At 44.9% G+C, this 26,722-nt stretch overlaps 1 protein-coding gene across 1 annotated transcript in view; it reads right to left on the minus strand.

The window, feature by feature from the left end:
- The window catches only part of TMEM132C (transmembrane protein 132C), a 176,547-nt gene that overhangs the window by 17,900 nt on the left and 131,925 nt on the right, over positions 1–26,722 (minus strand). Inside the window, exons 4-5 of the mRNA XM_088175890.1 lie at positions 23,229–23,412; positions 3,662–3,805 (exon numbers count right to left, since the gene is read on the minus strand). Of these exons, the coding sequence (XP_088032016.1) occupies positions 3,662–3,805; positions 23,229–23,412 (328 nt within the window). The remainder of the gene's footprint in view (positions 1–3,661; positions 3,806–23,228; positions 23,413–26,722) is intronic.

Below are 26,722 nucleotides of genomic sequence, written 5' to 3' on the forward strand. Positions count from 1 at the left end.
GCTCCCAAATGAGCAGATTTTGGAGCTGAGCTGTGGCTGTGCTGAGCCACAGGAGCTCTCTGCAGCTCCCATTATCACAGAACCCAAAATCTGCCTTGTTTTGTGCACTCTCCAGTCAAGCAATTTCTGGAAATGGGGACACAGAGAGCCTGGCTCCTGCTCACTGGGGACATGCCAGCCCATATATGCAGCACAGCCCCAAATATCCTGCTTGGCAAGGCAGGATCCCAGGGAGAAATGACTTTTAATTCCATCTACTCGGTTTGGGCAGTAGCTGTGCACTTGAGACCCTCACAGTGTTTGTCATTTCTTATCTCTGTGTATATCTACAATGCACAGATTCACAATGAGTGAATTACAACCAGGGGCAGAGAAGGAAACTAGAATCAAACCATCCTCTCCTCTCCTCTCCTCTCCTCTGACTGCATTTCTCACCAAGGTCTGGAGCAAAGTGATCACCCTCCCATCAGATCTGCACAAGGCTGGAGTTGTTTCTCTCATTTCCTTTCCCTGCCTTGATCTTCAAGCTTTGGGGGTGATTTTGAAGCACTTTCTGTGGAACCTGAGGTGCTGTTGCTGCTGCTCTGATTTTTCCTCAGGGCTGTACTGGTTCCCAGTGCAGGCAGGAGCTGGGTGAAGGCACGAGGTAACAGGGAGGGAAGTCTGCAAGGATGTGGTTTAGAAGTTTCTTCAGCTGCCCTTGAAATTTCTGCCCATTATGAGATGGCCAGGTACCTACAGCTTGTACTGCTGAATGTTTCTCAGTCCATTCTGAGTTCCAGTTTCTCACTCACTGGCTCCTGGGTGCCCATTGCTGATGGATCTTCTCCTGTGAAAGCTCCACCCATTGCTGCCCTATTTGCTCTACTGACAGAAGTGTGGAAAAACTTCATTTTTATAAAGCTCCTCTGAAGTTCTGCTGCTCTGCTGATGTACATTGATCCCATGAAGCACAGCACCAGGGGAAGTGTGGAGGAGGGCAAGGAGGTGGACTCTGTATCTGTTATCCTGTTCACAATATAACACAACACATGTGCCAGAAGAAAAACCTTCAAAATCCTGGGGCTTCAGAGCAGCAGAACAACGGAATTTCCATGCTGTGACTTTCTTCCCCGTGTTTAAAGCTGCTCAGTTTGTCACACACGGCTCTGGGCTCACACAGCACCAGCAGGGGAAGGAGGAGCCAGCCCAGAACCAGGCTCTGGATTCACACAGAAGCAGCTGCTGCTTTCCAGGCTCTTTCTGGGTGTGGTCAGTGGGACCTGGATTTGCAGCTCATCAGCTACTGAACATAAACCACAAACCTTCAGGGGAAGGTTTTTGTGTTCTTCAGAGCAGGAAACCACACCTGTCCCTGCAGGTGACCCGGGAACTCTGAATTTGCACAAAAGCATCAGCAAAAGCAGGCAGCTCCACCTGAATTCCCAGCAGGTGCAAAGGAGCCCATGCATGTAACTGCAATTACTGTTAATGGATCCAGACACATTCTCTTGGTAAATTCCAGCTCAGCGAAATAAAATTTGGCTTTTTGCTTCCTTTTCAGTGCCACAATAAATTTTGTGTCCGCTTTTAAAAGGTTGGACCCCTGTGTGAAGGTCCAGAGCACTGAAAGGCATTTAAAGTTCATGAAATCAGCTGTAAATTTGGAAGCAAAGACTGGGAACTAAGAGACAATAAAAGAAATAAAAGGAGCAGCAGTCAGCACATTCAGCCAGGACACAAACTGTGATCTGAGCTGCCCTGGGACCACGAGTGTCACTGGGACACTGTTACCTGCTCTTTGCAGAGAGATCTTAATTCAGATTTCCATGGGGTTCTGTTACTGAGAACAATGCCATTCAGCCCAACTGAGGTTGTTAATTAATTAGAAATTAATATCAATAAGCTTTGAGCTGTTGGGCAATTGCTGGGCAGGAGCATTGCCTTTAAGCTCTTTACATGAACCATTCAAAGGGACATTTATTTGATAAGTAAATATTACAAGGGCAGGCAGGCACTGAGCATCTTCAGTTCTGGCCTCACTCTGTCAGGTTTGCCTGAATCCAAATTACCAGAAATCCCACACAATTAAAAGCACACAAAAATATCTGCCTGAACTTCTAGATGATAATAAGTGTAATTATTAAATAGCTCTCATCAATAACTCCTTTTTTTTTGCCCCTAAGTTTGTGGTTTAAGGAAATCTACAGGCTTTACATGAACTATAAATTCATGCACAGAGCCATTGTACCATGGGCTCTGCCCAAAAGACATAATTTATGGTGACTGGATTTTATTTTTAAGCAGAAAGGTTAATCCCAACAAGGTCTCTACACCAGGATTTCACAGAGGAAGATGATATTTCTAAAGAATTGAACATAAAAGCTTGATGGAGAATTTCAAACTGAATTAAGGATGAAAGGCCTCTGTGCTCATTTGAAGCTTCCTGAGTGCTTTTTAATATCTGAACCAATTGAAGATGTCAATTTGCCTTGAACCCCAAACCACTTCCCCATATAAAGAAAGAAATTTTGTGGAAACAAGAACATTCTAGATGGAAAAAAAAAAAAGAAATTAAAAAGCCTTTTTTTCCTTTATGATGAGATGAGATGAGAAAACCTTTTTGTTCCAAGCACTTAATTGAGCTGTGTTTTTCAGCCAGGTGTATGTTTTCCACAGCCACACTCCTCCAGAGGTTCTGCATATTTTCCAAACACACAGGACTCAGCTTCTGTGATTCCTCAGGATTGCAGCTTTTAGATTTTTATACATTTGTAATCCTGCAGTTCTTTAGTGTCTGACTCTGAATTCCATGTACAGTGTCACTGCTGCTGTCCCATTTTGGGCAGACACAACAATTCCTCTCTGGGCTGGGAATCGAGGGCACCTCCCTGCCCCAGGCCTGAGAGGTGGAAACAAAAGTGACTGGGGGAGCAAATTTGGGGTAAATGACTTCATTACCTGGAGCTGGAATTGGGAAATTAACCCCAATATGGAAATGGATCAAACTTATAAAAGCTGGAAATTTGTGAAATTTTTGGGTGTAGCCCCTGGAGAGCTTCATCTGCCCCAAATGTACCTGAAGGCCCTTCAATGAACAGAACTGCTATTTATATATAAATATAAATATAAATATAAATATAAATATAAATATAAATATAAATATAAATATAAATATAAATATAAATATAAATATAAATATAAATACATTTATATAAATATATTTCTATTTATATATAAATATACATTCCCTTAATTCTGTCTGCCCTCTGTTTTTAGGTGTCCCCAAAGGCAGCACCTGCACAGTGGCAATTCCCTGCAGGATTTCCTGCAGCAGGACCCAGCCTGGGCAATGCTCCTCCACCCCACCCGGGCAGCTGTAGGGCTGAGAGGCACAGCTGGAAAGGTGAGGGGAACATCTGGAGGAGCAGGGCTGCTTTTGCAGTGAATGGAATCCATGCACAGAGGACTTGAGGTGAAATTTCCAAGGCACTTCAGAACGAGGAGAAGATAAAAATTAAACTGGGTGTGGTGGCTGCACACTTCCCAAAAATCCCCCTCCTTTATGCTTTTGGAGCAGGAGCAGGATTAATTTGCAGGAGCTGATTTGGTGGTTATTCCCAGGCTGTTCTGTGTAGAGAAAAGAGGAGAATGCAGAAGCCACTGGGTGGCAGGAACTCACTTTGATGACATCCTCCCCGGAGGATTTGCACTCCACAGCCTCGGAGATGTCAGTGACAGCACTGTTCTCCTCGATGGACACCACCTTGATGGGCACTGCCACCGTCCTGCCCGTGAGGATGGCCGTGTTCAGGATCTCTGTGTCCTGCAGAACAAAGCACAGCACAGCTCAGCTCGCCTCCACTGAGACACAAACAACCAAACCCCAGCCCTGTTTGATCCTCTAAACAAACACTCTGTTCTACAGCACCAAGACTGCAGCTAAACTCAGCTCAGGCATCCTCTGCTTTTGAGATATGGGGGGGTTATTCCCAATATTCACCTTCCAACATGTGATTTCAGAGTTTTTATTGATGTAGATTTGACTGGCAATGTTTGGGTAAGGACACAAGAGCCTGCAGAGTAAAAATGTTGCTCTGTGAATCCAAGCCCAGTGCAAAGACGAGGCCTCTCCGTGAACTTTGTGCCTGGAACTGTTTCAAGATTATTTAATTTCCTCTGATATGGCCAATGAAGCAATGTAAGGAATCCTGAAGGAGTTAGTGATGCTGTTAACTGCAGGGGAAATAACAAGGAAATTTGAAGTCTGAACTGGGGTTGTGGCATATAAAAGCCTTTCAATGCACCATCAACCAGGCTAACACTTGGAACTCCTGAACTCTTTCAGCATCACTGTATTCCCAAGATTCCCATGCAGGAAGAAACTTCAAAGTTTTCTCCAACTTTTCAGCTTTCAATATAAAGTGAATAAAATATTCAGCAAATTCCTCAGCACTGAAGTCATGAGGACTGCAGCCACTGATGTCAACAGCAGCAAAATGAGGCACTGATACTGTTGATACTGTTTGCAATTCGAGTTTAGTGAGCCTGAAATTTAGGTCAGATTTTCTTTTCATCTGGCAACTTGTTATTTCTCAGGTTCTCCTGCAGCTCTCATAAGAAATCCCATCAAACTTAAAAGGAAATGCTGAAAGGGAATGTTGAGTGTTCTAGAAATGTGAGAACCCTAAATCATTGCTATTGCAGCATTGGAGAGCCCGGCCCTGGGAAGGGATTGGTGCCCATCCAGCCACAGCTCTGAGCAGAGATGGAAACCTTCTGCCTTCCCCTCCCCTGAAAGCAGCCATAACTCATGGGTATTACACAGATTAAGAAATACTGATGTATAAGCAATTAATATATTACACACTATACTAAAAGCAATTTTCAGCTCTGCCACTTCCCTTCCTCAGGCTCTAAGAGCTCTGTGATTGTTAAAACAAACCAGAAAAAAGAGACCAAGGAACAAAGCCTTGACTTTATTGTCTTTTTTTGTTTAGAACTAAAATAGAGAAGCTTGTATCCTATATCCCTGGATATGGAATAGCCTCATGGCACAGCTCTCTGTGCTCCCTTTATATTGCTGCAATAAAGCCAAAGGCAATTCAGGGAGAATTGTCTGCACCACGACAACTGACACGAAACTGAACCGTGCAGGGAAGCATCCACAGCCCAAGACTCCTCAAAAGCTGAACTGAAACAGATAAAAATAAAAGTCTGTCTGTCTGTCTGTCTGTCTGTCTCTGAGCAACAGGGCTCTGCCTCAGCACCCAGATTTGTTTCCCTGCAACACCCCCAAATATCCACTGGTAAGCACAAGCAGCACATCAAGGCAATGTCAAGCACCAGCAGGAAAACAATTTTTCTCCCAGCAGCACAGGAAACCCAACAGCCAGAAGAGCTGGTGGCTTCTGGGTCTCATTTTTAAATGCAATATAATTTAAATTGAATATTTAATAATTGAATAATTAAAGCCTGATTGCAGGCCAATTCGGGAGTACACAAACAACATTCCTAAGAAACTTTCAGAGAGATTACAAATTCATGTAAAATGAAGGCACTTTTCAAAATCACAATATCTTGGCCATTTCCACGTCCTTTAATTTTTAAAATCCCCCAAGAACTAATCCACTTTCTGTGCAGGCAGCAAGTAGAGTTCTAAAATGAAATTTATTTTGAGTGACAAAAAAACTGAAAGCATCTGATAGCAGTGTTTGGACTTGTTCCCCAAGAAATTCAAAAATGAGGGAAGTAGAGTAAATGGAAAAAACAGAAGGAAGATGCACTGTAAGTGAGCATCAATATCCAGGTCAGAAAGGATTTCTGTAAGTGAATTGCAAACTCTCAAACAGGGCTGGCACTTGCAGAGCTGAAACAGAAAGCTACACAGATAATCCTCATGGAAACTGGGGACACTGGAGCTGTCTTGGCAGCACGATGCCCAAATCCCAACAACATCTGACTCTGATATTGCACAGTTGGCTTTCCTGCCTGAGGAACATCCACAAACTCCCAGTTAGGATGGGTCTTTCCTCTTACCAGGACATTCCTTCAATGGGTACAACACATGGAGGAAATAATTACTATTTAAACATATTTAATTAACGAATAGTATAATTAAAGAACAATTTTTCCTCTAATGATTAGAAGAAAAACTCTAGTTGTTAGGCTCAAGGAGGAATCAAAGGAAACGTTTGAAAGCAAATTACTGAATTTTATGTGTAAGAAATTACTTTAAAATTTATTGACAGAATTTGATGCAAAACCACCACTCCCCCAGGAGATCTCCAAGCTTTCCTCCTTGTAGCTGCTGTTACAACACAGAGCACCATAAACACCATAAACACCACTCACACTCTGCTCCTGCCTGTGTCAGGGTTAATTTGGACTAGCAGCAATATTGGCCTCAACATTTCCTTCCACAGCTCCACTCACTGTGCAGCTCCAGAGCAAAATCTGCAGGATTGGTTTTCAGGAAAAATCACTTCTTCCTTAGAAAGGGAAAAGAATATCCCTAAAGCAGAAGTGCTCTAGGCAGAGCTGAGAAGGCTGTGCTCACATCTGGTCATTCAGAGCTAGCAAAGCCCAGGGCTGACTCTGCAGCAGTCTCACATTTTATTCCATCCCTTTTCAGCCAGGGAACTTGCACTGATGGCAGTGGGGGCTCTGCACAAAGAGCAGGAACACAAAGTCTTGCTTGGACTCAGCTGAAGAGCAAACCTTATGTTCATCCAACCTCTCAGTGTAAGAAGGCAAGCATTCAGCCATGACTGATTCAGGAACTAATTCAACACTGAATTGTGGCAGAATGAGGAAGCAAAGTGACAGCTGTTTAATTAAACTCTAAATCCGATTAGATGGTGTTATCAAGAGAAATCCATGGGAGCCTGAGGTCATGAGAATGGTCCAGTTTGCAGGCTGAGATTTCAGCGAGTGGAGCCTCCCAAGATGATTTTCATTCAGATTTCTCCTTCACAGCCACACCACCCTCACCAGTGACAAACCTGGGGCTCAGACCTGAAGGACTGACACAAAAACACCATTTGTGTTTTGACAGGGAAAGCTGCTTGAAAGAGCATGTGGGAAAGAGGCAGTTGGGCACTACTACCTGGAAATGAACCCAGCATTTGTCTGAGAGAACAAGCACAGAGCCAGCAAGTGCTGGCTGCTGGCAGGGCTGCAGGCAGTGGGGACAAAGCCCAGGAAGGACAGCCCCAGGAGCTGGGCTGTGCTCCCAGCTGAGGCTCCCCCATCAGCCCGGGGAGCACTGACACCCTGGCAGCACATCTGCAGCAGCAGGAGATGCAGATGTGCAGATGTGAGCTGTGCATCAGAGCCTCAGAGCAGGCACAGAGCTGCACTGCACTGCAGGCAGTGGTGCTGCTGATTTGGGAACACAGGGGGTGTGGATTGGAGTTATTCATGCTGCTAAGATTACAGCTGATTAACGAAATAACATTGTTAGGCAGCAGACTCTGTTTATCTACATAATCCTACGATTAACAGTAAATTATACATTGTGCTTTCTGCCAACTGGGTCCTGTGGCACTCCACATCCACAGGCACTGTGCACAGGAGGGGAAAGGAGCTGACATTCTGCTTTCTACATTCTCAACACACCCTGCAGGAGAACAGGAATGTTCCTGCACACCAAGGACGAGGATGAGACACTCCTTGGTCTGCAGGAGTGGGGCAGAGTCACCCTCTGGCAGGAGTGGGGAAGGACAAATTTTGTTGGTTGGATTTTGGGCTGCTCCTTCACTTGATTCCAATGCTATTGGCCCATCACATCTCAATCCTGCTCTGCTTCATTTTTCACTTTATAACATGAGGGCTTTTACCTCTTGAGTAATGTCAAGTGCAGAAGAAACTGCAATGGGGTAATGCTGTTCAGGAGGGAAACCAAAAGGAGACAGCCTGCTCCTTTAACAGCATCCCTCATCTCCAAACAAGGATCCAGGTGGAATCCAGGTCACTCCATGACTCCAAGGTCCACACTGCCAAGGGAAATGTTAGCTAAGGATCAAATTAACTGTGGAGAAAAACTGGGCCATTCCAAATCTACATAAGAAACAGACTTAGTGAATAGAAGTTGCCATTTCTGCATCTGTTTCAGACGAGGACAGGAGAACAAAGGAGCTCAAAGTCTCTCCTGGATGCTAATTCCACCTGACACACTGTGAGGAATCTCCTCTTGGTTAAAGCCGTGTTAAATGGCACAGAAATTAAATAAGAAAGCAGCCCCTGCCCTGGAGAACAAGCACAGCCCGAGTATCTCTGGTGGAGGTTGGCACTGCTCTGTCCCTGGCACACACAGCTTCTGCTCCAGGAGCTGCCCAGGGTCAGCCTGGGGGTTCCAGGCAGGCTGGGGGGCTCCAGGAGCCTGCAGAGGCTGCAGGGAGGGGATGTGGGACCAGGGACACAAGGAAGGCACTCAGACCCATCTTTCCCACCTGCCAGGAGAGTGGCTCTGACACTCAGAGCCCATCATTAGTGCTCATTATCAGAGCCCATCATTAGAGCACAGCATCAGTGCCCAGGCTGGGCTGGGACCCTTGACCAGCTTCTCCCGGGGCTTCCTGGGGCCAGGAGGAGAGAAGGAAAAGCTGGGGTGGGAATTTTTCAGGCCCAGCACTATCTTCCCTGTAGCTTTGGTGGACAGTGTAATTTATGATGAAGATCTAAGTGTCTCTTCAAAATGGGAACTCGGTGTTCTGCAAACGCAATGCCCTTTTCATCAACGATCTTGTCTCTGCTTAGTCTCCACATTAACATAAATCTTAATTACTGGCCCCCTACATTAGCAACAAACCGTTCCATTTTCTTCCCTGCTTGTGCAGTTTTCGAATGCCCTGCTAGTGGAATTTTTGAGTCCTGATAAATTACACTCTGCAGACAGAGAAGGGGGATGTAGAATAGATTAACAGCCAGGGATACAGAGAAATATCTCTGGATCCTTGGATGAGTAATCCCCACTTTCCCTGCAGTGAATCCATCCTGTTAGCACTCAGACGTGCAGAAGGGAGCAGCACCAATGATTACTTTGATTCAGCAGATGCACACTGTGCTGCTAAATGTAATTCTATCATCTGTCAGAAGTGAGCACCCCTTACAAAGGAAGGAGAGACTGGAGCACTTAATTGCTTTGTTCTGTTTGCAGTTAGTGATGTCAAACGCTGGCACTGCTCAGGTCTGGGTGGGCACCAAGGCCACGCTGACCCAGGCTCAGGGACAGAGCTCGGGGCTCTACCCAGACTCCTGTGACAGCAGGAATATTGCAATTTTGAATTAAAAAGGAAAATCTTGCCAGCATTCCACCTGAAAAGGCCATAAATGATGTTCTGGCCAGCAGGAAAAGGAGCACACCCTGGGTTAGGATCAGGATGAACCTTCCAAAAGGGACAAAATTCTGAGAAATCCAGGTTTGAGCTGAGGGCTGGGAACAGAATGACCCTGGCAGGCAGGGCAGCCTCGAGGGAGAGCAGCAATGGGGACAAGCAGCCGGGAGTGCAGTCAGCTCTGAACAGGGCCAAGGCAGAACCCGGGACAGGCCCAGAGAGCACAGCCACGGAACCAGAGACAAACAGAACCACGGAACCAGAGACAAACAGAACCCCGGAACCAGAGACAAACAGAACCACGGAACCAGAGACAAACAGAACCATGGAACCAGAGACAAACAGAACCACGGAACCAGAGACAAACAGAACCCCGGAACCAGAGACAAACAGAACCACGGAACCAGAGACAAACAGAACCAGGGAACCAGAGACAAACAGAACCATGGAACCATGGAACCATGGAACCAGAGACAAACAGAGCCAGGGAAACAGAGACAAACAGAACCATGGAACCATTGACAAACAGAACCATGGAACCAGAGACAAACAGAACAACAGAACCAGAGACAAACAGAACCACGGAACCAGAGACAAACAGAACCAGAGAACCAGAGAACCATGGAACAACAGAATCGTAGAACCATAGAAACATGGAACCACAGAACAACAGAAACATGGAACCACGGAACCAGAGAACCATGGAACCATGGAACAACAGAACCAGAAAACAACGGAACCATAGAACCAGAGAAAAACAGACCAACAGAACCACAGAACCATGGAACCACGGAACCAGAGACAAACAGAACAACAGAACCAAAGAAAAACAGAACAACAGAACCAAAGGAAAACAGAACAACAGAACCATGGAACCATGGAACCATAGAACCATGGAACCAGAGAAAAACAGAACCAGAGAACCATGGAACAACAGAATCATAGAACCATAGAACCATGGAACCACAGAACAACGGAACCACAGAACCATAGAACAAGGGAACCAGAAAACAACGGAACCACAGAACCACAGAACCATGGAACCACAGAATCACAGAACCAGAGAACCGCAGAACCATGGAACCAGAGAAAAATGGAACCACAGAACCACAGAACCAAAGAACCACAGAACCAAAGAACCACAGAGCCTCTGAAGCTCCTGTCACCTCTTCCACCTCTGAACAACTGAGAATCGAATTCAGATTTCTTCTAACAAATTGGTTTCAGAAGTAAATATTTACTTCACTGTATTTGCTATACTAACTTTATGATATGCAGTTCATAAAACCAATTCAAAACTTCATTTTAAAGCTGTGTGAGTTTGCCACAGGCACTGAGACTTAACCAGGAAATCTTATTTCCTCTCCCTTGTGAAATAAGGATCTAAGCAGTTGCATAAATATTTTTAAAGTTCCACTGCCTGAATATGAATTTACTGTTTCTGTAAAAGCAGCCCCACCGTGGCTCCTGTGCTGGGTGTCAGTGCTGAGCAGAGACTGTGGTGAGATTTCACACACCAAGAGCACCCAGATCAACTGATCCTCAGCACATATGGCTGAAAAACTCATTCTTCTTTTTAACACAGAAAACCTCTGTTTGATCTTAAAACCTGCAGAAAGGTGATGGGAAAAGCAAATTAATAAGGACATGGAATAAAATCAATATTTTCATGTTAGATTGTCTCTTCCCCCAGCATCTGTAAAGCTGTAAATGGCTGCAGTTTGGTTTTTGTGAGTGTTTATCATTCTCAGTTTGTCTCACCAGTGCTGAGCCTCTGCCTGGGGCCTCTCTGCCTTGCAGGAGCTGTGGCACCAAATTCCATCATGAACGGCTCAAATATTGAACAATATGAAGTAAATGAATCAAATTAAATATATAAACCCCCAACTATTACACCAAAGCTGTCTCTGCTTTCTGTTGACTGGAAGAGCCATGTCAGGATTCAGGGCCAATCTGTATTTGCAAAGAAAGATGGTATTTCCTGCTGAGAGTCTGGAACTGAAAATGACTTCAAAGGACACAATTCTGGAACCTATTAAAACTTAAGAAAAAAATTTAAGGACAACTGCAGGAGATGAGAAACAGAACCCCACATTTCATCTTTCTATATATAACCACTTAAAATATAGAATAAGGACATAAAAGTGACTGGAGGAGATGGGAAGCAGAAGCCTGCATTTTATTTCTCCAAGCACATACATAAATTTAAAAAAAAAAACAGATTTTTTTAGAATATGCTTATTTGTAACCCAGGAAACTACCTGCTCCTCTTTGTGACAATTCAGTCCTCACTTTCAATATTTTGCTAAATTGACTTAGAAATGAAAGCACTTACATAGGAAACACATTATCTAGAGAGAAAAAATTGTAGTTATGCCTTGAAATGTGAGTGATTACCTGAGATATTCCAACTCCAGCACCGTAACTGGCTCTTTTTAGCACAGAAAATGGGAACAGATGAAAAGCTGTGGAGTGACAGGTTAAAAGCCCTTCTTGTGAGACCAACACACTTGAGAACCATTGCTGCTGCTGCTTCAGAGCACTGCTGCTTATGGATGCAAGTGCACTTGCAGGCACTTCTGAGTCCACTTTACACTTGATAAATACAAGCAATAAACTGTCCTAAGTTCTCTTGAAAACTTCTGGGTTTATGCATTTATGCAGTGCATAAATTAGACACATTTCATCTCTGGTAGACACACGAAAACATCTCCAATAGTAGCCATACACTGAATTTTTTTATCTAATAAGCACCTTTAGATGAGTGCTTGGAAAACAGAGCGGAGAGAATCATATTTTAAGAGCATTAACTGAGTGAATGCAGCCACTCACAGCACTCCCAGGAAAAGATAAATATTTGTTACATGCAGAGACTGAGGCCAGAACTGCAGCAGGCTGTGGCCTTGGCAGTCACAAAGCAGCTTTTCCTTTCCCCAGACATCTCAGGAATCATTGTGTGAGGGAGCCTGGGCTGTGCTGGGCACCTCTGGAGTTTCCTGCACTGCTGGAAGGTGCCAGGAAGGCTCTCCCAGAGGGGACTGGGGACACTGGGGCAGCCTGAGAGGGACAGAAGGGCAGCAGGCACAGAGATGGGATCATGTGGGTAGATTAAAATGCCATGCATTGTTAATGAGTTGCTTTCTCCTTCTGACAGACAGGATTCGTGTCCCACAGGGTCCTCAGCTCTTGGCACTGGGCTGAAGTTTGTGGATGTCAGAGCCTTATTTACACCCCAGTGGAAGTGAAGCAGGCAGCTTCTGCTCCAGTATTTCAATTTAATTCGGTCTGGTTTGAAATCAGCAAGAGGAAATTTTCTACTTGCTCTTTTCTTATTTTGGCTGTAGAGTTTTAATTTTGATAAACAGAAATCTGTAACAAAGACACCACAAACTCTTGTGCAACCACTATGAAAAAGTGGTCATAAAAATGCAGAAAACAGTCATAATTATTTCCTATCCTTGTACCTAGATTATTTTCCCTTTTCAAATGGTTTATTGATTTCACTGACTTCACTGCAGCTCTACATAAGCAAAGCACACAGAGGGCAGGACCAAGATTATTGCATTAATGAGAGCAGATACTGTACAGACATCAGAAACTCACTGTGGCTAAAAAGATGAGAGAGTGACACAGGAAAATTAAATTATTGATCAGACACACGTCTGATAGACTGGTGGACCTTATAGAAACTAAACCTGGCATATATCTAGAAGGAGGAAAATTAAATATATACAGTATGTATAATCACAGATGCAATTATTCCCCCCTTCCTCAAGCTGAAACATTTTTTCCCTCCAGGGGCTGCTTGTCCACATCCTGCTGGAGGCTCTGGCTGGAGAATCATCCTTGAAAGAGGTTGTTCTGATCATTGTGTAAGTCAGGGATGTGACAGACAAAAGGATCAAATCCATTTGTTTAAAGCCCCATTTTCTTTGTTAGTGTAACCTGGAGCAATCCCAGTGACCATTAACTTTATCTGAGCATCTCACAGCAACTTCCAGCCCTGAAAGAGGCTTGAAAAAAGATCTGTGTGCTTGAGAGCTTGGCTTTTTTTCCAGCTCTATTGGATGGCCTAATAAAAGACATCACCTCCAGCCACAAACCTGGCTTCCCTTATGGAATAACTCTGATTTTTACTCTGCAGGGCTACAACTGCCCTGCCAGTACTGAAGCAGGGGACACCAGCATCCGTGTTTAAGCAGAGAATTTTCCTCCATGAACAATCAGCAGTGCAGAGTGATGCTGTCAGCCAAACCTTTGCATTTGGACGCAGCAAATCCAAATCCATTTTAAAGAGTCCATTTTCAGGATGAGTCAACCTGCTGTGGGCCTGAGCCAAAGAGGCAGGAGAGGCAGAAACCAACAGCAGACAGACATGTGGCTCCCACCCTGCCAGACAATTCCTATTTTTGCATATCAGAGCCTCCCAGGGCTTAATGAGGAGCCCGTAATTTGGATGAGGTAAGAGCAGTGAGGAGGAATTACTGAGTCTGGGATGACTTATTTATTACCACACCAGGCTGACTCCTGAAGCTTCCAGGCATCCTTTAAACATATGCCTCAGGATACCTGTGCCAGCTGGCAGCTCCCTCTCAGCCCTGCTTTTCAATGGACATTTTGTCCCAGCTCCAGCAGCCAAACCAGAGGCTCCTCTGCTGGCTCAACCAAGCAGCAAGCTGTGTAAAAACTTAAAAAAAAAATTTAAAAAAACCCCAAAACAACCAAAAAAAAGCATGCAAGACCGTGGACAAAATGATTCCTGAGAATGGTCTGAGATGGATGGGTTTGGTTTCTGCTGCTGACATGATCTGTGCAGCAGGAGGCTCCTGCCTTCTGTCAGCTCCCCAAAATGAGAGCTCAAGAGCACAGAGAGGTTACAGCAAACCTTCTGGACCTCAGCCAGCTGAGTGCTGCTTCAGAGCACAAAAGGAAGAGAATTCACCTTTAAATCACACAAGGTGATTTTTACCTGCGTGCTTCTCCCACCCAAAGCCACATCCTGGTAAAGTCTGGTTTATGCAAATGAAAATAAAAGTGTTCTGCCAAAGTAAAAAAAAAAGTCCACATTAAAGAAGGAAAAGAGATGGAGTGGTTCTCCCTGGCATGGCACACCGGGACTGGAGCTCAGTAATGAACCTGCAGGTTTGAGCTGCAAGCAGCACTCTGGGGGCACAGGGTGTAAATAAAAGTGCAATTCTGCAGAGCCATGCTGTGTGTGAGCACGTTATGTGGTGCAGAAACACTCTGCTGGTGTCTCTCAAAACCCAATTTACAGGCTAACGTTTCCCTCTGCCGTTTTCCCAAACTTCCCCGTGAACCTGAGTTATTTTTGCACTTATTTAGTTTAAAATACTCATTGCACAGCCTCCACAGGACACAGGGCTCTGCTCCTCCAGGACCTTGGGGAGCAGAGTGTGACACAGTCACTCCTCTGGTACTGACACTCAGCATTCAACAGCCACCTACTGCAATTAATAAAACTGCACTCTTGCTATTTTTCACTAATAGAGGATTTCCAAAAGCAAATTACAGCCATAAATTACATCGTTACAGCCTGTATTATTGTTCTGTGAGGTAACAAATCTTGCAGAAAGACAATCAGCTCTGCTAGAGGGAAAAAAAATGCAGAGGACAAATCAGATGATTGGGATCTGATTAAAATTAATGCCAGTGGTACTTTTTTTCCACTTGCCTGCCGAAATTCCCTCTCTCACCAGCGTGCTGGTGGTCATGCCATGGTGTTAGAGCATTAAATATTAGGCATGATTTGTTTCTGAGAGGGAAACCCACCCTGACAGCCCAGTTTTTGTGTGGATTCCCTTTGCCAGGCTTTGCAGCTGAATTGGGGTCTAAACCCCACAGCAAAGGGGCCAAAGGGCTGGGCTGGTCATTCACTCAGCACATGGCACCACACAGACAGCTGGGGCACTAAGGACTGTTTTAAAGTTGGGTTTTTTTGGTGATTCAAGCTTTGGTGAGGTTCTGGTACCCTTCTGGTTCTGGGATTTTGGATAAATCCAATCCCATCCCCACTGCTGCTCCCCCTGTCCTTCAGCAGCTGCTGCAGAGGAGAACAGAGAGCCAAAAACACAGAGAGCCAAAAGTGGCAGCTTTGTCCTCTGCACTGTGCTGACCCTGCCTTCTGTGCTTTATCTCCCTCAAGCACAACTCCAGAGTTTGAAGTCCAGATTCCTAATGAATTCCATGACAAACATCCTCAGTGATGAGCATCTGCCTGGATAATGAACTGTAAACTGAGAGCAGGGTAAGGCAAACATGCATCCCAGAGCAAATTGAAGGTGAAAAGTTCCTGGGTTTTTAAGGTTTGGGGGCAGTTCATTAAAACACCGAGTCTTACAGAAGTCATGGTGATTTTTTAACCCCGTGCTCCCTCATTATATCCCATTAGAGTAAAGCATTTTCCTGTTGTCTCCACCATTTCACTGTCCAAGCTGTAACACCTCAGCACCTCATTAATTAGAGTTCAACCTAAACAATTCACAATTCTGCTAAGCAAATATTTCACCTGCTTGTGAAGAGCGAGGTATCCCCCAGAAACATCAGAACTCTCCTTACAGATCAAAACCATCATCAGAAGCTGCCAATGAGGAGAAATCCCTCCCGTTCTTCTGCAGGGGTCACAGCTACCCCACCTCGTGCTCAAGCTCTGTCTGCAAACACACCTGGGCTGCCCTCCCTGCTCCATCCTGGAAGTGACAGAGAGGAGCTGGAGACCATTCACCCTCCAGGGAAAACCACAAGGGTTTGCTGTCTGCAGCTCGTCTGGACAGGGGCTGTGTATTAATCAGTGAAGTCCAGGCAATCACTCGTTAGCCAAAGCTAATGAGAAAACTCCAGTTTAGGGAGAAGTGGTGCATTAACTCCAGAGGAGAAGGCATCATCTAGAAGTGGAGGCTGCTGAGTGCAATTCCCTTTCCCAAACAAAGCCATGCAATGTTCTTCCAGCTCCTTTTTCCTCCTCTGCAGCTCTGCAGGAGCTCCAGCCAGGCAAGCCCTGCCTGCAGAGGTGGCCACAGGAGAGCTCTGCCCAAAGCCTGAGCTGCCCAACACTCCCTGCAGCCAACTCTGGAATTCTCTGCCTTTCAGTTCCAGCTGTCAGCTGCAGACTTGTGCACAGCACTTGTGGGACACAGATTGAGAAAGTAAGAAAATCACAGCCTGAAAAATATTCCAGGCTGGATCTTCTCAGCTCTGTTCCCAGCCCATGAGCTGCTCCAGCTCAAGGCCAGGGAGAATTTCTGCCAGGGTGATCATTTGGTCACAATAAAAAGGAATTAATACCAAGATAGAAGCCCTGTTGTGGTGTGTGCCCAGGCCCTGGCCATGGGGTGTCTTCTCTCTGAACCAATCTCCTTTTCTCTGCTCTGGGAGTTGCAGTCCTGCTATAAAACCAAGTGTGTTTGTGAATAAACTTGGCTCTTTCTTCCTGTCATGACAGACGCCCATGGAGCTGTGCACCTTATTTCTGCTGCCCTTAAAGGGTTAAAATCCCTTTCCATGGCTACAGCCCTGAGATTGGTGTGCTCCTCCTGGGCAGTGCCTCTCTGCCCTCCTCCATCTGCTGTGGCTGCAGGGAGGGCACACTCAGCCTGGCCACAGTCCTGAGCAGCTCCAGCAGCAAAATCCCAGCCCTGGAGTGTCCTTCCCAGGCACCTCCACGTGGGACCTCAGCTCTGGCTCTGCTCACACGTGTGGCAGCTGTGGATCTGCCTCTGTGGTTATGTTAAACAACCCGAATTTTAATCAGCTGTCACTTCAGATATTCACTCTTGTTTAAGATGTCTTCTTCTGATGGAGCAGCACCACAAAGCTGAACCAACACTTAAAGCAGTCCCCAAAACACAGCACAAGAACAACACAGCCTCCAGATTCCACACACTGCAGTGCCATGAGCTGACACAAGTGGATCCTGTGACAGCTCTGCTGTCCCTCCTCTCCCTTTCAGTTTCACTGAGCCCTGACTTTGATCAGCCTGGCTCACACACAGAACTTTCCAGAGGTTTCTGCCCCTCCTCTTCCAGGACAGCACTTTGCTATCAGCACACCAAGCAGCCAATAATTTACTTGCTGCCTGTCTCACTGCACATTCTTCTTTTCTGCAGTTTTTTTGTTTGCTTAGCAGGATTTGCCTCCTGTCAAGACCAAGAAGCATCTATTAAGCCTCCTTTTAACATTTCTCAGAGTTCTTTAAAAATCTGGACGTTAGCTGGCCCCACCCCTCCTCAGCATCTCAAAAATCCCAAAGTAATCCATCCCATGGCATTGTCAGATATGGGGATGCTGCAAGAGGAAATTACACATACTCATAGAAAATGACATACAGCTTGATCCAATGGAAATATTAATTCCAGGCAGCTGGGATAACCTCACTGATCCATTCTCATTTCCTGCAAAAGACTGAATGTGACTGTAGTAAAGAAAAAGAAAACAGAAGCTGGAGGCAAAAGTGCAAGGGTTGTGGAAATGATGTCTGGGACTTAAAAAGGCAGCGTTAGATTGACTCATTTTGGATTCTTCATGCTGTCTGCATCTTCTGACCGATTTGAGATCAATGAACAACAGTTTGTCCACATTTTGCTTTTATTTCCTGATGGGCAGGCAGCAAAAAAAGCCAATTGCTCTCAGGTAAGATTAATCAATAAGCACTGCAAGTCCCAGATGGACACAACGTGTGACACGATTTACAGGCAGCTACAGAGGTCTGAGTTCAGCTGATGCAAACAGAGAGCAGTGGCACAATTAATGGAATTACATCCCCCAGGAATGTGAAGGAAGCCTCGTTCAGGGCCCTGCAGTGCTGGGAGTGGCAGGCACAGGGGGGGATCTCTGGGTCTCCCTTCACATCAGGAGATTTTTGACTCTGCTCTTTCACACAAACTCTCCTCTGAGCTCTAAAAACTCCTGACTTCGTGCTACTGCTCAGGGCTGCAGAGATGATTTAAGCTGTCCCAGTTAGGACTATGAATAGAACAGCTCAATTTTACATAAAATAAATGTCCTAAACTCGCAGGATTTATTTCATGAGATTCATACCTGAATTATCTGAGACAATTCCTGTCAGCTGAAAACTCTGACACGAGGGTGACCTGTTTGTTCATTTGTTTGTTTGTGATAAGCAAATCAGGAAATGGATTTTTCCTTCTGGAAAGCTCCTCAGTGCCTCTTGCCTCCGCTTCATTCAAGACTGAAAGATGAACCAGAGTGAGAATTCTGCACTTGTGTGCCCTTGAACTAGACAGAGCTTTATGGTGTGAACTCACAGACTGTGCAGGGATGAAAACTCCATTTATTCAGGTCCATATTTTTAAATGGTATTGCAGGGACTTCATTACAATGAAATACCTTAAAAAATCCTTACCTTAGGGAACAGCAGACATGAATGTGTATATAAAACAACAGTGCTTTGGGAGCTAAGTTTTGGATCACCTCTGTTTTAATGGAAAGCCAGTTAACAAGCACACATAAAACTGTCACAAAGTAGTTTTGGCTGAGTCACAGCTCTGCAGCAGGTCCATCCCTGCTTCTGCAGCAGGAGCATCAACACACTGAGCTCAGAATGTAAAGAAACACTCAAGCACTTCCTCAGGAACAGCTCAGCCCTGAGCAAAAAGCACACGAGGAAGTGCAAACGAGCAGCTGAGAGTCCCCAGTAATGCTGGGACTGCCTCACAAACTGCAAACCTGGGTTTAGCAGCAGCCCAGAGGATGCTGTTTCACAGGGGAAATCCTCAGCTTGGATCAGTGGGTGAATCAGCTCCCATCAGTGGAAGAATCATTTCGTACCAGCAGAGAGGCAGGACATGTACAGACAGATTATTTTTATTATTGCAGCCTTTATGAGACCCACTGGTACAGCTGAGGGGAACAGACAAATTCCTGGGCACGTGAAACAGCAGCAAGAAACTTCCAGAAATGCCTGAGCCTGCTCCAAGTTTGCTTGGCTTGTGAGCAAAGTGGATCACAGAGGTGCTGAGTGAAACCTGACAGACCTACTGGAAATCAGAGTTATTTTAAAGAGGAAATTAAAGAGTTGCACGGCTTCCCATGGTGACAAGTGGCCTTTGAAGTAAATTTGGAGTAGAACTCAGAATAGACTCCTGACACTGAGTTTATGCTTCAGCATTTTAAATCCTGTATTTCATGCAAGTCACACCTGTAGATCAACTTCAGAGGGAGTGCATCCTGCTGGTGAAGGACTGCAGCTCCAGTTCCATACACAGATGCTCTTGCATAAAAATTAAATCAGGGATTCCCCATCTTCCTCCCAGGAAGGAGCTCTCCTTTAACATCAGCATTGAACAATGCACTCATACCCAGGTTCTGCACTTTGTTCTATCCCAAAGCAAAACTTGGCAATGTTAAAATTATGCATTACCCATTTAAAAAGAAAAGAAATCTCTGGCTGAGCTTCCCAAAACGTGGCCTTGTGTTGAACACAAACACACAGAGCTCTCCAAGTGGGATTCCCGTGTGCACACACCACAGATGGAAATTTGGGGTGTTTTAATAGAGTCAAGAGGCAGAATCTGCACAGTTGGCTACATCTGCTCATGACAAGATGGAAATCTTAGAGAAATGTGTGGAAAGCAAGTGAAGCAACCTTGTACACCTTAATTGGCTGGTTCTGAGGTGACCTGTGATTAATTGAGGAGGTTTTCAGAAGCAGCTTAGCAGATCATTAGTTAAGGTCCTACGAAAGCACTTTCCTAACTGACCCTGCAACAAGTAACATGAAATTAAAAAAAAGCCAGAATAGGGCATAATTCAGCCAGGAGGTTTCTCCTGTCCACAGACAGTGGGATATATTTTCTTATATATCTTCTATACTGTGCCTGCATGGAAGGTTCATTGAGAGGATGGTTTCATCAAGTGCCATACTCAGGAATTTGGAAAGGAGACGATTTGTCTGACTAGAATCCAATTTGGTGCACAGTACTTAGCTAATGTTCTGTTATGTCAGAGTTAGAAAGCAACAAACCAGTTTAAACTGTATTTTTCAAACTTTTCTGTCTCATTTTTCCTCTCCAACTACCTTGAAGGGTGACACGTCCTCCAAAATTACTCAGACTGATTAACGTCTGAGCTTGGGGAAAAAAATATACTTCCTTCAAATTTCCATGTCATTTTTTTTTCTGATAAAAAATGATTCCAATTACTGTCAGTCCAGCGGATTTGGTGTCTCCTGCTCCTGTTATTTCCCTGTAGCACACCCCTGTGCTGCTGTTCCTTACTGCACACATTATTGAAGCACATGGAATATGGATTTGCTAAAACCCTCTCTTTTGCTACCTGAGGAATTTCCATCGATTTCTCAGCAGCTTTACCCAACCACTTGCTCCACTGATCCAAGCCCTACAAGGCTCTTTTAAAATTTCAGGTTCAGTTCTTGCTGACAATGTCAATTCTTTAATCTCTCTCAAAACGCCACAGCAACAGTTGCATTAATCTTTTGAAGACCACTTGGTTTTCATCTCACTACTCTTTCTGTAATGCAATCAGGCACAGGGCAATAAAAGATACATGATCTTTCTTGCTTCATAAGTTTGGAATGGCTCACATGAGACAAGCTTTAGTCCATGGGTCAGAGGCAGCCTTTATGCTACACCCAAACCAGGGAAAAGTTTGCTCAAAGACTTTCCAGGGTCTCCCTTGGAGCAGTGGCAGAGCCCTGGCCATCCCCTACATGCTGCAGTGACTTTGGGCAGCTCCTTTTTCTGGTCACTTTTAAAAAATGTGCAGTGCCAGCTTTGACTTTGGACATTAGCAGTTTTCACCCTGGAATGCTCCACGCTTAAATCAACAAAATCTACTTTCCCCTGCAGAGGATTAGAAACTGCTAAACACTGAGATCTCATTTCTGAACACAACCGTGGTGCTGCTGCTCCACTGGGCAGGGCAGATAAAGACCCTGATCTGACTTCTCAGCAGAGACAGCATCTCTGCCCTCTCTGCTTTCAGTGGGACTCGTGTTTCTGAGCAGGAGAGCTGCCAGGTAATCAGCTCAGCTGGAGATTAATGCCTGCATGAAGGAAGCACCCTGGCTGGGTATGCAGTGTTAGCTAACAGAAAAGTGAAAATTCCCTTTATCTACCAATATCCTGCTAGTAAAGCCAATTGTACTGTGCTGTCTGTGCAGCTGCATTCTGTTAGCACAGTGTGTTTTGGCTCTGGCTAAGTGTTATCACAAGGTACAGCAATGAGATAAACACAAGAAAGATTTGGGAAAAGAAAGGTTTAATGATTTCATTGTTTGAAGCCTCTGTTTGAACCCTCAGGGCCTGCTGGCAATCTGTTGGGAATAAAGGATCTCGCCTTACATGATTTATACAACACTAAACTCAGCCACTCAGACCTGCAGCTCTTACAGCAACCCTTGCAGGCAGATGAATTTGAATGCAGAATAGACACAAGTCTGCAAGAACCCTGCATGCAAGTGCAAAGGCATTACACCCTGACAGGAGATATTAGAATCTCCTCAGACATGGAATTCAGAGGAGCAGCTGATGAATTCCTTCATGAAAAGAGCAAGAAGACACCAAGTCTGCCAGCAGGCACATGGCTGCTCTTGGGTAGTGGAAGGCCTCTATCTCAAAATCTGACCACAAAAATTCTTCTTTCTGCACGTTCTCCAGCCCTTGGAGGACAGATGCTCCAATAAATATTGCCTGCTCAGGCTGACAGGTAATGAGGACAATTATTTCCCCCTCAGATCTGGAATGCAGTGCAGGCTTTCTGCTGACTTAACAGCCTGTGGATCAGGAAATTGCTGGGCATGACCTCATTTGAGATGAGCAGCAATTTCACTCTTCAAAGGGGAAGAATATATTGAAGACTGGGACTTCCAGGAAATAATACTCATCTAATTATCTGCTGAACACTGCTCAAAGAAAAGACTGCCAAAATTTTGCCACCAAGATGATGCACTGGAAGGGCAAAATTCACAAGAAGCATAGAGCTATGTCTAACTCTTCTTCCAAATCCTGACCAACAGAAAAGAAAATGCCTGCCTAACAGCAGCACACCTAAAATGCTGGAGAATCCAGTGAAATTCCTTCTTTTCCTAAAACACTGAGCAGAGAGAGTAGATTTTAACCCAAACCATTTATCCACGTGAAAGTTTGCACTTCATAATTCTTAAAATATATTACTGAGGCTGTTATTGTTATCTATTTCTGACTTGAAACCAAGAGTTCTTACACTATTAGGTCATCAAGCAGAAGAATCAGTATCAGCCTCAGCCCAGCAAGGACCAAGCAACTTGGCCTTCAGCACAAGGTCCTTGAGGCCCTCTGGAGTTGCTCTGCAGCTTGGAAGCTCAAGGCAATCAGAAACAGGCAGGAAAATCTACTGGGCTTTGTGGGAAAAGCCAAGAAATTCAGAGTTTAAACATGAATTAAATTCAGAGTTTAATCCTGAGGGAGATGGTTGAAGAGGCAGCATCTCTTCCCTCCCACCATCCCTTCCCTTGAGCATCCCTTTCCTCTGAGCATCCCTCACCTCTGAGCATCCCTCACCTCTGAGCATCCCTTCCCTCTGAGCATCCCTCACCTCTCACCATCCCTTCCCTCTGAGTATCCCTCACCTCTGAGCATCCCTCACCTCTGAGTATCCCTCACCTCTGAGCATCCCTTCCCTCCACATCCCTTCCCTCCCAGCATCTCTCACCTCAGCATCCCTTCCCTCCACATCCCTCCCCTCCCACATCCCTCCCCTCTGAGCCCCGCTCTCCTCTGGGCTCAGTCTGCAGGTCCCGTGTGATGTGCACAGAGCAGAGGATGGTTCAGGTGGCAGTGCCAGGACAGGGAGCACTCCCTGCTGGGGCTGGGGCTGGGGCTGGCACTGCTCTCCCCACCCCACGCTGGGTGGGCACACGCTGCCAGGGGCTCTTACCATGGCCAGGGGCACGATTGCCACCAGGTCCTTCTGGCAGATGAAGATCTCGGCCAGGGCGGGGTCGGAGGAGCCGCGCCGCGGGTACTCCACCTGCCAGCTGATGGGCTGCGTGCCCGACAGGCTGCTGAAACTGGCGATCTCAAAGTCCACCTGCACGACCTCGTGGAACAGGCTGGTGCTCCTGGGGACGGCAGAACAGGCACAGGGAACAGCCATTACTTGGGCTGGAAAGGTGAGTCAGGTTAACCACTGCAAACGGTTCATCCACACCTACATCTGCAGCTACACTACACCTACATCTACAGCTACATCTACAGCTACATCTACAGCTACACTACACCTGCACTACACCTGCACTACACCTACATCTACAGCTACACTACACCTACATCTACAGCTACACTACACCTGCACTACACCTGCACTACACCTACATCTACAGCTACACTACACCTACATCTACAGCTACACTACAGCTACATCTACACCTGCACTACACCTACATCTACAGCTACATCTACACCTACATCTACAGCTACACTACACCTGCACTACACCTACATCTACAGCTACATCTACACCTACATCTACAGCTACACTACACCTGCACTACACCTGCACTACACTTACATCTACAGCTACATCTACAGCTACACTACACCTACATCTACAGCTACACTACACCTACATCTACACCTGCACTACACCTACATCTACAGCTACATCTACACCTACATCTACAGCTACACTACACCTGCACTACACCTACATCTACAGCTACATCTACAGCTACACTACAGCTACATCTACAGCTACACTACACCTGCACTACACCTACATCTACAGCTACACTACACCTACACTACACCTGCACTACACCTACATCTACAGCTACATCTACACCTACACTACACCTACACTACACCTGCACTACACCTACACTACACCTACATCTACAGCTACATCTACAGCTACACTACACCTACACTACACCTACACTACAGCTACATCTACAGCTACACTACACCTACATCTACACCTGCACTACACCTACACTACACCTACACTACACCTACATCTACAGCTACACTACACCTACACTACACCTGCACTACACCTACATCTACAGCTACACTACACCTGCACTACACCTGCACTACACCTACATGTACCTACATCTACACTACATCTATATCTGCATCTACACCTACATCTACAGCTACACTACACCTACACTACAGCTACACCTACAGCTACATGTACACCTACACTACACCTACACCTACATCTACACCTACATGTACCTACATCTACACTACATCTATATCTACACCTACTCTATATCTACACCTACACTACATCTACACCTACATGTACACCTACACTACACTTACACCTACATCTACAACTACACCTACATGTACGTCTATATCTACACTACATGTACACCTACATCTACACCACCTACACCTACACCTACAACTACACCTACATCTACACCTATATCTATACTACATCTATATCTACACCTACACCACATCTACACCTACATGTACACCTATATCTACATCTACATGTACATCTATATCTACACCTACACCTACACTACACCTACATCCACATCTACACGTACACTACATCTACACTTACACCTACATCTACATGTACACTACACCTACATCCACATCTACACCTACACCTACACCTACACTTACACACAGGTATCACACTTTCAAGACGATTTTCTCCAACCTACAGCTGCCTCAGAGCACACAAACCGGGATTATCCAAAACCACTCCAGGCTCTTACTATGGGCACTGTGCAGGGATGGAATCCAGGCTGGTGGAACACACGTTTCCCTTCTATGTTTTCTATGATTTTGCAAATGTTTCATTCTCTGAGCAGGATTTCACCTCTGATCAACCAAAGTTAAGGCCAGTGCAGCTCACGAAGGCTGAGGAGCCCAGAATTACTGCAGAATTACTTGGTAATTAGCCAGAATTACTGCAGTCAAAAACAAAACCAAGGTTTCCTCAAGATGTTCCACCACCAAAATCACAGAAATCCTCAGCAATGAAGCTCAGTGTAACCAGTGTGGGGAAGCCACTGAAACAATTAACATGATGAAATGAAAAAAATGACATTATTAGTCTAATCTTAGAGGTGCTCTCTGGAAAGTAAAATCTCAGGCAGCTGAGACCAAACAAAGAAAAAAAGCAATGGCAGATAAAATATACCACAAACTCAGTAAGCAAATCTGAAAAACAAATATGAAAAGACATGCTGGAAATTTTTACTTCATATTAAATTTCTTTAACTACACCAGAAATAATAAGAATATATGAAAGAAATTTGCTGGACTAGCTGCTGATTTAATGAAAAAAAAAAAAAAGTTTAAATTCCCTTCATTAGAAATTATCCATTAACTTTTGTGGAACTTTCCAAATGCCTTCCCACAGTGTTACTATTCCACTGACTATTACTGCAATCTAACCCAGTGCTGAGATGATTTGAAAATGAAGGGAATGACAGGTAACTTGCCAGCTCAGTAAGCCAATCCCAGCCTCATCACACCTTTGCCTGCATTCATCACACAACAGCTCCAATTTCTGCTCTCTTTTTAACATACAATACATGAAGGCCCATTTCTGAGAAAATCCATCAAGAACTGATCATGTACAAAGCACTTATATTCTCAAGTGCTAGACTTTCTTTCTCCCTCTGAACAGAAATCACCATTTTTTGCTACTTAAGACATATCCTGTGCTTTACTTTGCATGATTACTTTGAAAGCAAATGGTTCCCCTGATAATTATTATTTTGATTATGGGTTTTCATTTGGATGGCTCCCCCTGAAAAGTCTTAATACTGCCTAATGCTTGAAATTTATTTCCTTGCTGTTTTCTTGCTGTGTCAAAAGAGAGACTTTTGTGACAGTGGCACATTTCCTGCCTGCACTTACAGAGTGATTTTGAGCAGTAATGTGATAGATGGATGGGTTTAACAATTCATAACTCAAGCCCAGCCTATTGCCATTTGAAGAGCTCCTACTAAATAAATCTTACAGCCTGTAAATACGAGGCAGCTGCAATAGCTGGGGTTTACACACTTCTGGGACACCTCGGAGTGAATTTATGCTGGATGGAACTTGGGAATTTATTTGCTAACATGATCATGTGCAAAGATACCTGAACCACCTGAGCTGCAGTGTTCATTTGGCTGCTAAAGGCACCATTATGCCTCAGATTAATGACACCTGAAATGACATTATTTGCACCATTTCTAGTTCTGATTCTTAGTATCTGACAGGGAAAAAGTCTTTCCTTGTGACTGACTATCTCAGTGCTTTCACCTCCACCAAATGGAGAATAAATCTCTGCACACATCAAAGCTGCTCTAAGAGTCAGTGAACACCAGGGAAGTTCTCCAATTTCCCCAAAGAGCCCCTGAAAATGTGCATTTATCCAAGAAAAGCCCCACACTCTGCTGG

This window comes from Sturnus vulgaris, chromosome 19, assembly GCF_052056855.1.
Source record: "Sturnus vulgaris isolate bStuVul1 chromosome 19, bStuVul1.hap1, whole genome shotgun sequence".
In the NCBI taxonomy this organism is placed as follows: domain Eukaryota; kingdom Metazoa; phylum Chordata; class Aves; order Passeriformes; family Sturnidae; genus Sturnus; species Sturnus vulgaris.